General features: G+C 43.0%; 2 protein-coding genes across 2 annotated transcripts; one reads left to right on the top strand and one right to left on the bottom strand.

Annotated features, from left to right (window-relative positions):
- Positions 1 to 4,469: 4,469 nt before the first annotated feature.
- foxb2 (forkhead box B2) lies at positions 4,470 to 5,665 on the top strand. The gene has a single exon (XM_048244019.1). It carries the CDS (start codon positions 4,815 to 4,817, stop codon positions 5,568 to 5,570), a length of 756 nt encoding a protein of 251 aa, XP_048099976.1. The 5' UTR covers positions 4,470 to 4,814; the 3' UTR covers positions 5,571 to 5,665.
- An 8,133-nt stretch (positions 5,666 to 13,798) lies between these two features.
- On the bottom strand, positions 13,799 to 15,102 carry LOC125295257 (C2 calcium-dependent domain-containing protein 4C). Its single transcript, XM_048244521.1, has 3 exons — positions 15,077 to 15,102; positions 14,439 to 14,937; positions 13,799 to 14,375 (listed from the first exon to the last, which is right to left on the bottom strand). Exons 2-3 carry the CDS (start codon positions 14,912 to 14,914, stop codon positions 13,799 to 13,801), a joined length of 1,053 nt encoding a protein of 350 aa, XP_048100478.1. The 5' UTR covers positions 14,915 to 14,937; positions 15,077 to 15,102.
- Positions 15,103 to 15,775: the final 673 nt, after the last annotated feature.

The following is a 15,775-nucleotide window of genomic DNA, read 5'->3' on the forward strand; positions in this document are numbered from 1 at the left end:
ACTCACTCTGCAATGTGAATGAACACAATATTTATTACTGGGCATGGATTTAGTCTCCCTAAAGGAATGAGCCCCCGTTCCAACCAACTTAAGAGGGAGGGAGTTTTCTCTGACTTGCTGTTTTAAGTTGATATTCCTACTCCACACTGTTCCCTGGTTTCTGTTCCACCTGCTGAGCCAGTGAGGTAGTGAGTGAGTGTGGGGGAAAGTGCTCTACTGCCCCCTGTGGTGGGTGCAGCTCAGGACATCACGCAGCCTCTCCTCTCTCCCGACTTTTTAGAAAAAAAAGCCGCTCTTCATCACCTCTTTCCTTCACATCCCTGACGACACTGAGAACTCCACCATCCTAACTGACCTCAGTGTCCTATATTCCTTCTCTATGTTGCATTCTTCTTTTTGTGTTGTTCTTCAAGGTCTGCTAAGTGTGGCACCCAGGCTTGATTCGAGTCACGGTGCATATAAAAACTTCCAATTTGCCAGACAAATATCCATACAATTTGGGTAAAATGACTAGAGACAAGGCTAGTCTCTCCCAAGCTCATCACATCATTTTCCTCCTTCTTCATGAACCCTTTCTCCCTCCCTTCAGTCAGCCATCACTTCACCTGACTCCTCTCTTCTGTGGCTCATACTACAAGGGAATAGTGGTCCCACAGATAAACTGGACATCTCATGTCTAGGTTGCAAGTCTGAAGCTGGCTCCTCCTGCCTTCATAAGTCAGCTGGACACTCTGCCCAAACTACATGCAGTGACCTTCCTGACACTTTGCAAGGGCATCCTCTCCATGAGTGGGCCTAGCTCCATGTATCACTCCGGCTGTGAAGGGTATCGAGTGCTCAAAGTAGTAGATGCAGCAGTATTTATAGAGGCAGTCACATTAGTATTTTACCCCTGCCAATCCCTTACATCCTCTTCCTCAGTCCTTCCTAATAGCCACCACCCAGTTGCACTGAGGGTACAAAAAAATCACCCAGGATGCAAAGCACATCTCTCTCAGTATCAGCAGATATGTGTTTTAATGCTGTATGAAAAAAGAATGGAGCACAGCTCCATTTAACAGCTACATCTGGCACCGAAACCTGCTTAGCCAACCTTGAAGCTTGTCTTGGAGATTTAAAGAGCCAGACGGACATCTCCCAAATTCTTCAGTTATTACACTCAGACAAGACAAATCTCTTAATGACCCCCAGAGCTACATTTGGCCACATCTCTTTAAGATTGGACCCTGTGACTGTCACGACCAGCATGGTATTTAACGACCTTGGGCTGGCCATTGATCCAGTGCCCATATATCAGCCTCGCATTAAAATATTACTCTGGTGCCCTCCCCATTAAAGGAACAATTCCACTCTGCAGAAAGACTTTTCTCTGCATGATGCTGACAGTAAAAGATCAATGTTTTATTACATCATTATCATCAGGACGACATTATAATGTTCTCCACTCTCATACTCTCAAACATTCTCAAACTCTCTTGCTCAACAGATCTAATTCTGTCCGCCATAAGATAACCCTTGGAGGAAAACAAAAGAGTTGAAACGTGTCTCTGATGCTTTTGAATGGATTTTAAGTATATCGACTCTCATGAAACCTTAAAAGTCCTGCAAAAATGTCCTATTCAAATACAGATTGTTTGTCCTAGGTTTATGCACTGTTTTGGACCATTGCACACATAGTCAGTAAGTGAAAGAAAACCCATTAAAAAAAGCATCCATAGAAGAAAGTTCTTGTTACCTCTGTGTCCTCCGTGTAGAAGCAGTGTGGTTCACTACAGGGCAGCTCGCCTCTGGCTGAGGCCCCTGGGACTGTAATGGCACTGTGGGAGTTCATCCCTTTGCAGATGAACACATATATTCTTCCCTCACAGGAGGAAACTTCATCTGGCCTCCAGCAAAGAATGAAAGAAAACACATAAATATTATGAAGACACTTAAACACACTCAAACGCACACTGACATATGCCCACTCGCAAACACACACACACACACACACACACACACACACACACACACACACACACACACGGTTGCTATGAGTACAGCAAAAACACACAATCTCCTCATGTCATTCTAACAGATAAGTCTTTCTGTAAGCACCAAGAAAATACGCTCCAAGCTAAAAAGGGAAAACTCGCGCTGCAGATACCTCTGACCACACGCTGTTTTATAGAGAAATAAAGAGCTCGCGCATTAATCGGCATTACTAAATCATTTTTGGCTATTTCTAATGGCACGGGCCTTAGCGCGCGGCGTCACAGCCGCTCTAATTGATTTAAATGCCCCACAATGGCGCAATGCTCCGTGATCGCCTCGTGAGGGGTCTTTAAGATTATTATTATCACTGTAATTGCAGTTTCTGTATTCGGCTTCCTCGAGCAGCCCGACTGCCGTCACTGCCGCCCGAAGCCCAACAAATAATTATTAGAATCTCGGAACAAACAGACATCCCCCTCCTGTAGTCCCATGCGCCCCCTAACTCAAAGCCGACCCCCTCCTTGCGAACTCATCTCCCCCATCTCCCCTTTTGCTATGTTCAGCTTTAATTTATGCGAAATTAATTGATATATCTCTTATAATTGATGTGCTGTAAAATTAATGAGTAATTTATGTAATTAGTCAATTAAGGCTAATTCTAGCATATGTTCGCTATGCCCAGAAGGTGTACTTTACAAGTAGTTATTTGTCCAGGAGTTGAATGCTGCGAAAACAACTAATTAATTTCTTATGCAGATCAGTGCTCGTCTGTTTAGCACCTCTCTTTGCGCAAGGCAGGTTTAATATTTATCTTGAGTGGCAAGCGTTGAGCTGGTCTTCAAGATAATGTTCCTCACCTCCTCTCAGGCGGATATTTAAAAGTGCGCTCTGTGCTGAAGCGCACAGCAGTGATACGCCGTTCAAAAACATTTATGAGCCCGAGTTAACGGCGCGACTCGCTCACCTCCGCTGACCCCAGAGACCCGCCTGAAGGACTCCTGGAGCAGTGTAATGGGAAAGATCTGCTGGCTAATTAATTGACACCGTTTTGAATATTCATTACTAATATAGCCAGTTCGCCCTTAATTATATTGTTGGCCGTGTCTCACAGGAAGGTAAATCACTGAAGGCTTAATTAATGTAATGTATTCGGGTCCCGCTAGGGTGCGGGGGAGGCCGTGTGTGGTCCAGGCCCTACCATGACACCTGGCCGAAGAAGAGCATCGGCTCCTTTGTTTTTCTGTTTACCAGCACCCTGAGGAGGGCGATCTTTACAGCACAGTGTTTAATCAGATAGACACACAGGTTACTGGTCCCGCCAATTAAACATTAGCACTCTCAGAATAATGGTAAAGCGAAAGAGTGGTTGTGTGTTTTCTTCAGTGCTTGATTTCAAAAAAAAGAATTCAGCAAAACAGACAAGAAAAAATAGAGTGGGTTGTTTGGCCTAAGGTGGATGTGAGTTGTCTACATTTTAACCTAGGTTTGCGACGGCGGGAAGAGTAATTTACATTTTCTTGAAACAAATTTCACCCAATCCATTTTCCAGTAATTCTATTTCTTCAATAATTTTTGGCTTGTATTTTATATCACTACTTACTGTTTTTGTTTTTAGATTTACTAACCATAAATCTGAAATCTGTCTGTCTATCTATCTATCTATCTATCTATCTATCTATCTATCCAGGCCTATCTATCTATCTGTCTATCTATCTATCTATCTATCTAGCAAGTAGCCTACTAATATCCATTCACCAGACAGATTAGGCCTAAGTCATGGTGAAGACATGAATTCCGTTGACAGTGCCTCTGTTTGATCCGCTGTGGTAGGACTTTAGGGATGACTATTTAATTAGAAAATTGTTCTTAATTACTTTCAGTCTCGAGAGGACAACCACATTTTCTCTGGAGGACTGTTTAAAATATCGCTCCTGAACTCTGAATGTTACGAATAATAATAATAATAATAATAATAATAATTATAACAGCATAACAGCATTCTTCTTCTTCTTCTTCTTCTTATTATTATTATACTAATGATAATAATAATAACAATGGTAATGATAATAACAATGCAAATCATACATGTTTATTAAATGTGGAATAATAAAATGGTAAAATGTTACGGTAAATGCTATACGGTAAAATGTTGTTAATGTGAAATGACTACTGGTACAACGTCTTTTTCTTAAGTGGTACTTAGTATGAGTAGTAATAATATTAGAAGAATGATAAGACATTCTTTGCTCTCTTACTCTTGACAGCCTTTTTACGGAGGCTTCTAATAAATTGAAGCACACGCGCGCACGTGTACACACACACACACACACACACACACACACACGCACGCACGCACGCACGCACACACATTCGGAGACTCTTTCCCTCTTTCTTCTCCCGATCCTGATACAAAAGTGCGATGGTGCGTGCACCGGTAGGGGGTTCAAGACGTTGCTGTTATTACAAAAGCCGCGTGCAGAAGGCGTGGGTGAACAGAGACAAGTCATTTTGTGCGCCGAGCACCCGTGTGTCCCGGAGACTGCCAGTGTGAACGGGAGGCAAAAAGTTGAGAAGAGGTTCTCATTCGCGTGAGGGACGAACCGACTCGTGGTCGTTTGGGAATGTTTTAGTGAAGGTACTTTTTAAAGAGAGAGGACTTGTGCCTGCAAAGCGCGTTTTACAAGATCCCAACATCAGAAGAGTTTTTTAGAAATAGTTTTTGACAACACTTCTGCAGTTTGTGAAGTTGAGGAGACTTTTGGATATGTCAGTGATCGTGCGCAATAGCGCATGAGAGCGGGAATTGCGCGCCAGAGCGCAGAGCGCGTGGGAGAGCTGGCATGCCCCGGCCCGGTAAGAGCTCGTACAGCGAGCAGAAGCCTCCGTACTCGTACATCTCACTGACAGCCATGGCCATCCAGAGCTCAGAGGAAAAGATGCTGCCACTCTCGGACATCTATAAATTCATTATGGAGCGCTTCCCGTACTACCGCGAGAACACACAGCGCTGGCAGAACTCACTGCGCCACAACCTCTCCTTTAACGACTGCTTCATCAAAATTCCACGGCGGCCCGACCAGCCAGGTAAAGGCAGCTTCTGGGCACTGCACCCGGCATGTGGCGACATGTTTGAGAATGGGAGCTTCCTGCGCCGCCGCAAGCGTTTCAAGCTTCCTCGGCCAACGCCAGCCCTGCCCCCTCGACCTCCCCCGGACCCCCGGCACGCTCACTACCACACCTATGGGCTCCACAGCAGCCAGCCGCCTAGTTTCAAGCACCCGTTCGCCATCGAGAACATCATCGGTGAGTGCCGGGGTGTGATGCCCGGCTCAATGCCCATTGCTTCGGTCATGAGCCAGCTGGGGTACCCGCTGCCCGCGCAGCTCTGGCCGGGCATGGGGCCCCTCTCCTCAGAGTACCCCTCGTTCAGCCTGCCGGTCAAGAGCATCTACCAGCCCGCCAGTGGCCAGGGGATGCCCGCTGTGCCCATGCCTATCAAACCCACACCGACCCTTGGGACGCTGGGAATCCAACGCTGCCAGGACAGCACCCCGGGCAAGACAAGCTGCCTGCACCCCTCACTGCTTCTGCCTTAGACACACATGCATGCACGCACACACACACACACACACACACACACACACACACACACACACACACACACACAACACACACACACACACACATATCACATAAAGAGTTACATGGACACTTCTGCATGGACACACACATCCTCGCTTTCACACTGAACACACACACACACACACACACACTCAAATATACATATGTCCATATAAATGAATATATACTTAGTGTCACCCAACTATGAATTGCCACACAAACATACTGTATACACACACATCCACAAATGCACTTCCTCGAGCTTGGTGAAGAGGTAAGCTGAAAGATTTTGAATAGAATAAAGAACGTTGATTATAAAGACTGCGTCATATCCAAGCCGAGGTTGTGTGTGTGTGTGTGTGTGTGTGTGTGTTTTTGTGAGTGTTTGGGTGTATGCTAGCAGGATGAAGTTTTCTTGAAGCAGAGTATGTGCAACATGTTAAAGACTTTATCACGAGGAGTGCAAGTGATGCAGACTTTATCTAAAACGTTAAGACATTAACTACAATCAGTGGAATCCAAAGATACATTTTTAATGTTAACATAGGGCAGCCATTAACTCTGAACTGCACTGGCATGAGCAAGCATTCAACTTCTCATGTTTATTTTTGTTTTCTATTTTAACCGTAAATTATTATAATGTTGAACATATCAATGACGTAAATTATATAGATGGTTATATGAAGACGTATTGTTTATTGCCTTCTGCAGTGTTTCTATTTAAACAGCATGAAGATTCAGTTAGAAATGGAGAATGAACTGACAAGCTTGCTGTATTGTATTGTAAAAACTTTTAAAAGATAAAAATAACTAAATTTAAACCTGTACCATATAATTTTTAACACTTTCTTTTCTTTTTAATCTTTGTCTCTTACTGGTTCTTGTTCATGTGAGCATCTCAAGCTCATAGATATACACTGACTCAATCTGTAATAAAAATCAGTGAACCAGAACTAATTTTAGTGCATTCATTGACTTTCACATTTCACACTTTTTGTCATTAGCACTGTGCAGATCCAGAATCAAACATCAAACCTCAGGTGTGTGTGTGTGTGTTTGTGTGTGTGTGTGTGTGTGTGTGTGTGTGTGTGTGTGTGTGTGTGTGTGTGTGTTCAATAATGTTTGACTGTGTTCGAGTGCAAAGTATTTTGTCCATAGGTGTTGAGTCATATTCACACAATTTCTCACAAAGGAGAAATGAAGATAAGTTAAACACTATTGATTTAAACAAATAAAAATCATCATTGCAAATAAAAGCATGACATTTCAGTCCCATTATTCATACTAAGGCTACTTCTGAGTCAGCCAGCCCTTTTCAGTTGAATGATCACCAATGTAAGTCTTAGTTTTGTGGGTGATATCATCAGCTGCAATGTAGCATACAATGTATGTGCAAGCACCAACTACAACACAAGCACCAACTACAACACAAGCACCAACTACAAGGGCCCTCAGAGAGTACAGACCTCCACCAAGGCTTGCCATATCATGGATCGGTAGCGAAAGTAAAACAACATTTGTTTAGACGGCCTGTGTGTTAATTTAACACACAGGCCGTGTGTTAACACACAGGCTGTGTGTTAATTTGCATTCAAATTGAGCAGGTTGTTCCTTGGCTTATCCTACATCTTCCCACTTAGTTTCATGAATATTTGCCAGTCGTTTTTGCGTAATCCTGTGCACAGACAAACAGGCAACGTAATAAGGGCTGTCTCAGTGCCTCACCCCATATTCATTGCAGTGGCCCTTTGCCATCTTATTGAATAATGGAAAACATTCATATCAGACCCCACTATGTCTTAAGAATAGTGTAACATCACAGAAATAAGATGAACATCATCAACTTTCTTATCCATTTAGCTGTATGGGATCCAATGTCCATCCTGAATGCAGCGCTCATCTCAAACAGCAGGGCGGCGACTCTCCCGAGGGCACTTCCTCTCCCTCTGACTTTGTAAGGTCATGATCTGAGGTTGCTGGTTATCCAATAGTGTGTAATTCAAATGCAAATGTAAGTGTTTGTGTTGGTGTATTGCATTGTGCCAGGACTGATAGGAGGGGCACCTCCATGACTTCAAAAGCATCTGTTGGGTGAAGTAGTTCAGCTGAACATAAGGGCCAGCTTTGAAGCCACAGGCTGGTGTTCTCTACAGTTGCATATCCAACCAGTTGTTCTGTTTAGCATGCCAAAGGAAAGCCATTTACACACACACACACACACACACACACACGCATGCACGCACGCACGCACGCACACACACACACACACACACACACACACACACACACACACACACACACACACACATCTAAAAGACACACATCACATGTACACACAATGCATAAACAGAAACACACACACACACACACACACACACACACACACACACACACACACACACACACAGAGAAGGCAGAAAGACACACATTTATACCCACTTATTATTTATATGAAAGCTACTGAAATCAAGCCATACTGTACATGGTGAGAAATGCCTCATGGTACATGTTGATTGGTTATGAACAGCATTTTGGTTTGTCGAAGACCAGGTGCACTGCTTGCATTCTAAGTCCTCTGAAGAGGCTTGATGAGCACTCTGTCAGGAGAGTGGAGAGAGAACGCTCATCCCACACACAGGTGTTGGGAAAGTTACTGAAAATTAGTAATTAGTTACAGTTACTAGTTACTTCTTTCAAAAGTAATTGAATTACCTTACCAATTACTGTATATCAAAAGTAATTAGTTACTAGAGAAAGTAACTTTTGAGTTACTTTTAAGTCTGCTTTTAAAATGTCAATATGAACAGTACTGAAGTCACACACACAATAAACCTTATTTTTAGACCTATTTATTGTAGTTTCAACGGGCCTTCAAATCAATAGCCTTGTGCATGAGTTCTCAAACTTTTTCCGACCACAAAACATTCTACAATGCATGAAGGCTTCCCTGACCTTGTTTTGTGCCACCCTCACCATCTAGGTGGTTTGATAGATATGTAATGTGAAACAATGTTAAATGGCTTATTTTCAAAGCAGTTATTGTCTGCTCACACAGACATACAACCTTAGGTTATCCTCATCCTGCTTTGAACACAGTTGTATTATATAGCATTTTAAGCACCACCAGTTTGGGAAAAGCCTGCGCTTCACAAGTGCTGACCTACCGAAATAAGTTCTAATGCGCATCCGAGGGTTTGGGGTTGTCGCGCACTATGCAGAAGGTTACTCTTCGATAAGGTGAGAAGTTGCATGTTCTGTCGCAGACAAATGAATCCATAACACCACGGACGTCAATTCCGATGTAAACATACTGTGCAAATAACTCAAGTCGCTGTAGTATGTACGGTAGGCTATTTGGAGGTTTCTTTATCTGGTAAGTGAAATCTGCATTTTCCTCTCGAGTTAAACGTGTGCTTGCTTGTGCCAAGGCTATATATAGGCTACTGTATGTAGGCCTATTGGTGTTGTGGCGTGGCTATGTTGTAAGAATGAGAAATTGATATAACGAGGCTTTTGCGCAATAGGCGAAAAAGAGCAGAGATAAAATAAACAACAATGCGCTTTTACTGTAGTGGAGCTTACGAGATGGAAACGAAAGGGAAAAGGCTTTTAAGATGCCCATTTAAATTGTAGCCTAATGCACTCGTGTGTGTTTTAGCATAAATACGAAATAAGGAGGAATGTGAGGAGGCTCCTATTAACTGTAAAGAATGCATCTGCAATCTAAACATGTACACAATAGCTGGAAACACAGCTAATGTCGGGAGACGTTAGATCAGAAGCAGCAAATGTGCATCTGTCATCTTGTCTGCAGTCGTTCATTCAAGATCAACAAAGTAACGCAAATAACGAACTCTTTGAAATTTCAGTAATTGTAATTGCTTTACTTGATTTACAAAAAAACCTTCCAGGCCCAGGCACAGGGGCCCAAGGGGTCAGGGGGCCCTGAAGCCTAAGCCATTGCATGGAATCATTACCTCAATATCAACACGTCAGGATGTAGGTCACAGTCACAGTGCTCTTGCGTGGTACTGATGATCAAATGTAGTGTTTGCAGGCTTTTAATAAGTTGTAATCTGCTGGGCTTTTACAAGTTATGATATTGCTTGTTTTTAAGAAACAACTTCTGTGTTCTCTGATGTTGCTGTGATGATTAGTGATGTTTGCACGGTCTCTGCTTTGCTGGTGAGACAGTGCTGTGACGTTGCCTTTGTAACATAAACTAGGACATGATGTCCACTTCAAAAAAGCTCTTCTGCTGGAGCTGTCTCTGTGTGAAATAAAAGATGATTTAAATATTCAGAGGAATAGAGATGAGGTCACAGGACAGCGGCTCCACTCAGCCAGGCATAAGAGATGAGACATTAACCGTAATTACCCATACTGCTTTGGGGCGGGGGTGACTGCTCTCCCGTCTCTAATCATAAATGAGCCCCGCCTCCTTAATGAGCAACTTCATTCATTAGCAACCTTCACAAGCATGACCCTTGCACCATGGCCCCTTCATGTGACGCTGCACTCAGGAAGCTTGACGAGTAAGTGTAGTGTGTAGACACACAGTGTTGTGTGTGTGTGTGTGTGTGTGTGTGTGTGCACTAATTCTAATTTCTGATACATTTTAAAGTTTCAAAGGCTATGTTTATATGTTTATAGAAAATGCTGTTTGTGTGTGTGTGTGTGTGTGTGTGTGTGTGTGTGTGTGTGTGTGTGTGTGTGTGTGTGTGTGTGGATAGTGACACTTCTTCATTACAGCCCTTATAATTAAGCACACTGAATAATTACACAGATGAATTCATGCTTTAATTCAAAGCTAGTTAGATTTAAGTGCAAAGTAAGAGTCTGGACTGTCCAAGTGATGAGTTTGGAGAACATTGTAAGTGACTAGAGAGAGTATTAACGTAATGTATCTTGTGTGGGTTAGTGGATGTGCAGGATGTGCCTTTGGGGGGTCCTAAATGTCAGATTGTGGACACAGTGTTGATGAGAGTTAGTGCTCATTTTAGTTAGTGTTAGAGAGTTAATCAGGTATTTTGTCTGGAGATTAACGACTGGTGCAACAGTCTCCAGCTGCTGGAGTCTGCTAATTTCACACACACACACACACACACACACACACACACACACACACACACACACACACACACACACACACACTAAAACCAACAAAAAAGGGTCATGCTTCCACCTGCAACTGCAACATTATAGTGCAATACCTGGTGTTTCAAGCACACCTCGGTAATCAGAGACTCCATTTTCCTTATTGTCCTCCTTAAGTCAGTGTGGCATGAAAATTAATTTGAAAAGATTATTTGAAAAGAAGTACATTGTGTTGCTCAAATACCTTACTTTTTCTCACTCATTGTGTCTTTTTCTAACTGTCTACTTCTAACTGACTATCTACAATTTGGTGATTAGTCTGGGTTGACCCTACTTCAGTGCAGAAAAGTGTTCTTTAATAGTCGCTTTGAAAAAAGCATCTGCTGAATGCAATAACCATAACCATAACACTGGCTTTAATAGGATAAGATCATTCTTTAATTCATTAGGCAGATTTGCACTAACATGGAAGCATAAATAAAAACCAGCATCCATATAGTAAAATAAGTAAATAGACAGTAAAATATTAATAATAAATGAATAAATAATAAAAACAGACAGGGCATTAGCTGACAACACTGCTGCCATCACCTTAATGACATCTCAGACCAGAGAGATCTGAATTTTCTCTGTTTTTGACATTCCTGTATCACTTTGTGCAGGTGTGCTCAAAGCAATTTTTGGGCAAAAATTGGACAACAACCATTTCGCCAACAAATATGAAAATGTTTTCATATGAAAAGTAAGTTGGCCTCTATAAGAGACATGACCCCTGCTCATTTCAACATATTTGTGGAGGAGGACCACTTAGTGAATAATGATCAATGCCAAAAGTTAGTGCTTTATGAACCAATAATAAGATGTAAAGGTTCAAACCTCCTGAAATGTTTCACGCTGCATCACGCTGCACTCTACGTCTCCTCTCTGGACCCATGCAAATTAGGACAACAGACACATTTCAACATAGGAGTCGCTTAAGTAAAACATCTGACATTTGGTATGATTATACGTAGCTGCAAGTTTCATATGATTTGCTCAACAAAATGGTCAGGCTACCTATGGCAAATCAAAACTGAGCATCAATAATTGGATATATGTAGCTATTTACTTGAAATTAGACAAAGGATTTTTATAAAAAAGAGTTACACCATGCTTTCCACTGTTCATCAGTCATATTTTGATGTATCTTTCAATTCCTTATTCCTTTTTTACATTTCTTTCAATTCTTCTGTAACATTTACAAAATTCAAATGGTCCTTTTCACCTGCTAAAGTCATCATATCATTCAACCTTCAATTTTCACATTCTGCTTTGATCTCAGTGACCGCTGCCTGAGGGCTATATTTACCCTTGGGCTCTTTTAAATGTCATTACATGTAATACTGTTTTCAAACATATTCTTGCCTTCATCTAATAATCTTACATTTTACATGAATGTTTTTCTTTGTAAATAAAATACATGTTGTAAATAAGTACACATTGTAAATAATCAAATACACATTGTAAATAAGTACACATGGTAAATAATCAAATACATGTTGTAAATAAGTACACATTGTAAATAATCAAGTACACGTTGTAAATAAGTACCAAGTACAGTTATGCAATGCTTATATTGTTGTTGGTGTATATCTGTATATTGCGGCATGCATTCTCGTAATGACTAAAGAGGCCACAAAACATTGTAATTCTAAATCCTCTCAGGGTCACCAGTAGTACTACTACTACTACTACTAATAATAATAATAATAATAACACTTTACAAGAATCCATTTCTAATTCTTTGGTCACAAGTATCAGTAATAGTACACTGGAACTCAGGACAGATGCCGCTTTCAGCACTTATGAAGTACACATTGAAATAAATATTAAAGCACTGTTGAAAATGTGTTTCTGTACAGTGGCTATGAATTTGTGATGTGTATATGGCTTTGTGGCTGTGCGTGTGTGATATGGGACTTTATAAGCAGTTTGTGTGTGTGTGTGTGTGTGTGTGTGTGTGTGTGTGTGTGTGTGTGTGGCTATGAATGCTCCCTCATTTAGAGTTAATTGTCTGGTTGGCTGCGGTTAGAGGAGAGGTCCTTTGGCTCTGCTCTCATCCATCTCTCTCTGAGTGGAGACTCCTGGGCCTTCATTGGTGTAATTAAGCCTCCGTTAACACACACACACACACACACATGCACACACACACACACAGCAGTCTGCATCCCAACAATACTCACCATCTATCACAATATCATATTTAACCTCTTAAACACATTTAACCTCTTAAGCATATTTAACATATTATGCATACTTAAACCACTATGCGCATGGAAAATCATATTCTTCATGTTAATCAGGCCTCTGCCGCTGCCCTCCTTATAAGAGATATCATTCAGCACTTTTACATTTGAGTCTGTGTCATTGTATGTGTGGTTTAGCAGTTGTGCATTGTGTAAAAACACAGTAGTCAGCCTTCAGGTTTTTTTTTTCACAATTTCATCTGAATGTGCTTTAGTAAAAGATTGCCTCACTTGAAGGCTGATTGTGTTTTTATTAGCAGGAAAAGAGTAAATATGAAACTTAAAAAAACAAAACCTCAAGCCTCAGCAAACTCAAACAAATACTGATTTTACTGAGTCAGAATTATAAACACGTATCAAAGACACACTGGATGACACAATAGCATACCTGGCTTAGCATATGCAGATACATTTATGTGAAAATGGCTATCAACCTATATAAAACAATTGAGGGAAATCCACATTACATTCAGCTGACATTATGAATTCCTCTCTGTGCCCTTGCATCTGCGGCACCTTACATTTGCAGATATGAGATCTAAAGACTTCAAAGTCTGTGAACCGTCTCTGACTACGCAGAGTCCTTAAACGCCCTCTAGTGGACAGGAGAGACTCTGCGCAGCGAAGAGAGACTGTCAGAGTGTGACTGCATCCACCTATGCTGATGTGTGTGTGTACTGATAAGGCTGCAGTAATTTTGACAGGACAGTGTATGTTACTATAATAATTGTGTATAAATTGTGGACATTTGTAAATGTATGACTTTATAAGCAGTTTGTGTGTGTGTGTGTGTGTGTGTGTGTGTGTGTGTGTGTTTGGGTTTAGAGGGCCATCAGCTCTGACAGCGGCTTGCTGATGACGCCCAGCACACAGACCCTGCCCAGACCTCCGCTCTTGTCCTTGACCTTGACCTGCAGCTGCATGCCACTCAGCTCCTGGCCCTCGGGCTGGCTGAAGAAGAAGTCCTCGTTGAAGACCACAGGCTCGCGGCAGTGCCGGATGGTGGCGCTGTGCTGCTGCTGCGTCTTGCCGGGGCTCAGGCACAGACTCAGGCTGCAGCTGAAGGGCCGAGGGTCACCTGGGTCGCGCAGGCCCTCCACCGAAACAACGCGGACGCGCAGTGTCAGGGGCTGGTCGTGGGAGGGGCTGGGGGCCGGGCGCTCTGTTGCCAGGCGCAGACGCCCCCTGGTGGGCAGGAGGAGCAGGTGCTCGCGATGCAGACGCTCCTGGCAGTGCAGCAGCTCCAGAGCGAAGGGCCGAGGAGGGGCCAGGTGGCTGGGGGAGGGCGTCCAGCGACGAGCGGGCGGCGTCGCCTGAGGGGTGGACTCAGTGGAGGAAGACATGTCCATCTCAGCGTCGGACTCTCTGAGAGCGACGTCTGAAAGAGGCCCTTGGCTGCTGTGAGTGACAGAGGCGCGTGTGTCTGTGTGTCTGAGCGCGGCGCGTGCGTGTGTGTGTGACGGCGTTGCTGCGGGAGTGTGAGGCTCCAGCCACAGGCGACTGGCGGTGGAGTGGAACAGAGATTCTTTCCTGCGCGTGTGCGGGCTCTCGTCCAGCGAGCCTTCGTCCAGTGGTCTCACAGCCAGATGTGCAGGCCTCCTCAGCATCTGTGTCTGCGTGGGTCTCTGGGTCTGGGATGACCGCCTCTCCATCCACCTCTTCTTCCCTTCCACCTGCACCGGCCCCTCTCTGCCCCCACACTCCTGTGCATGAGCCTGTGTCTCCACAGGGTTGTGTGTCTCCAGAGGCATGAGTGAGCTGGGTAGAGCCGGGTGGTGTCGGATAAGTCTTGGTGGCAGGAAGAACTCAGGAATATTATGGGGTGTGAGGACGTTGCCATGGAGGAGCTGTTTGCAGGTGCTAGATGTCGGGGAATCTCTGCCCAGGATCTGTTCTGCACACTCCTGAGCCTTCCTCACCATCACTTTCATCATCATTGTGATAGACTCCGACAATCCGACTGAATGCATGCATGCACGCACGCACACACGCACACACACACACACACACACACACATGCACACAACACACAGCAAATACAAGTTAACTTCAGTTCTGAGATGAAGGGTCTCTATCAGCAGAAAACTGGTGAAACCTACCTTCTTTGCTCTTTGTCTTCTCTTCTCTTCACTTCTCCTCTCTCTCAAAGGACCATATTCGGTCTGTTCCTATGTTGTCTAACCTGGTGGTCTCAGAGGCTGAAAGGTCATTTCGATTTATCTAGACTGACCAACTGTTTGTCATTTCCTTTTAGCCAGTCACAGCAGAGAAAGGCATCATTTGTCCCCACCCACTGTCTGGCCCCAAAGGAATTTTGTGTACGTCACTAGCTTTAGACTCACACATAATCAAAGCTTTGCACACTGTCACAGACCAACAGTCCTTTTGAGAGGAGCTGAACACTTCAAACACTGACCTTCTCATTTCTCAGCAGGACCATAACAACCCACCCCTTTGTATGTCATGACAAACATACAACCCCAAAACAGAAAAAGTTGGGACGTTGTGTAAAATGTGAATAAAAACAGAATGTAATAATTTGAAAATCTCTTAAATTCAAATTTAGTTGCAAAAAGGGCACAGACAACATGTTGAAATCAAATGTTAAATATAAAAAAGTTGACTATTTCATGGAAAATATATGTCAATTTTGAATTTTATACCAACAACATGTTTCAAAAAAAGTTGGGACGGGGGTAACAAATGCTGGAAAAGCTGTTTAATGCTAAAGAAAACAAAAGGAGGAATGATTGATAACTAATTAGGGTAACTGGCAATACCATTGGCTATGAAAAAGA

Source organism: Alosa alosa, chromosome 5 (genome assembly GCF_017589495.1).
Source record: "Alosa alosa isolate M-15738 ecotype Scorff River chromosome 5, AALO_Geno_1.1, whole genome shotgun sequence".
Classification (NCBI taxonomy): domain Eukaryota; kingdom Metazoa; phylum Chordata; class Actinopteri; order Clupeiformes; family Clupeidae; genus Alosa; species Alosa alosa.

Excerpts from the sequence above, each read along its gene's own strand:
- foxb2 (XM_048244019.1), top strand. The coding sequence starts at position 4,815 with ATGCCCCGGCCCGGTAAGAGCTCGTACAGCGAGCAGAAGCCTCCGTAC.
- LOC125295257 (XM_048244521.1), bottom strand. The coding sequence starts at position 14,914 with ATGATGATGAAAGTGATGGTGAGGAAGGCTCAGGAGTGTGCAGAACAG. Across the intron at positions 14,376-14,438 it reads CACACTCCCGCAGCAACGCC|CAGCCAAGGGCCTCTTTCAG; the intron begins GTCACACACACA and ends TGTCACTCACAG.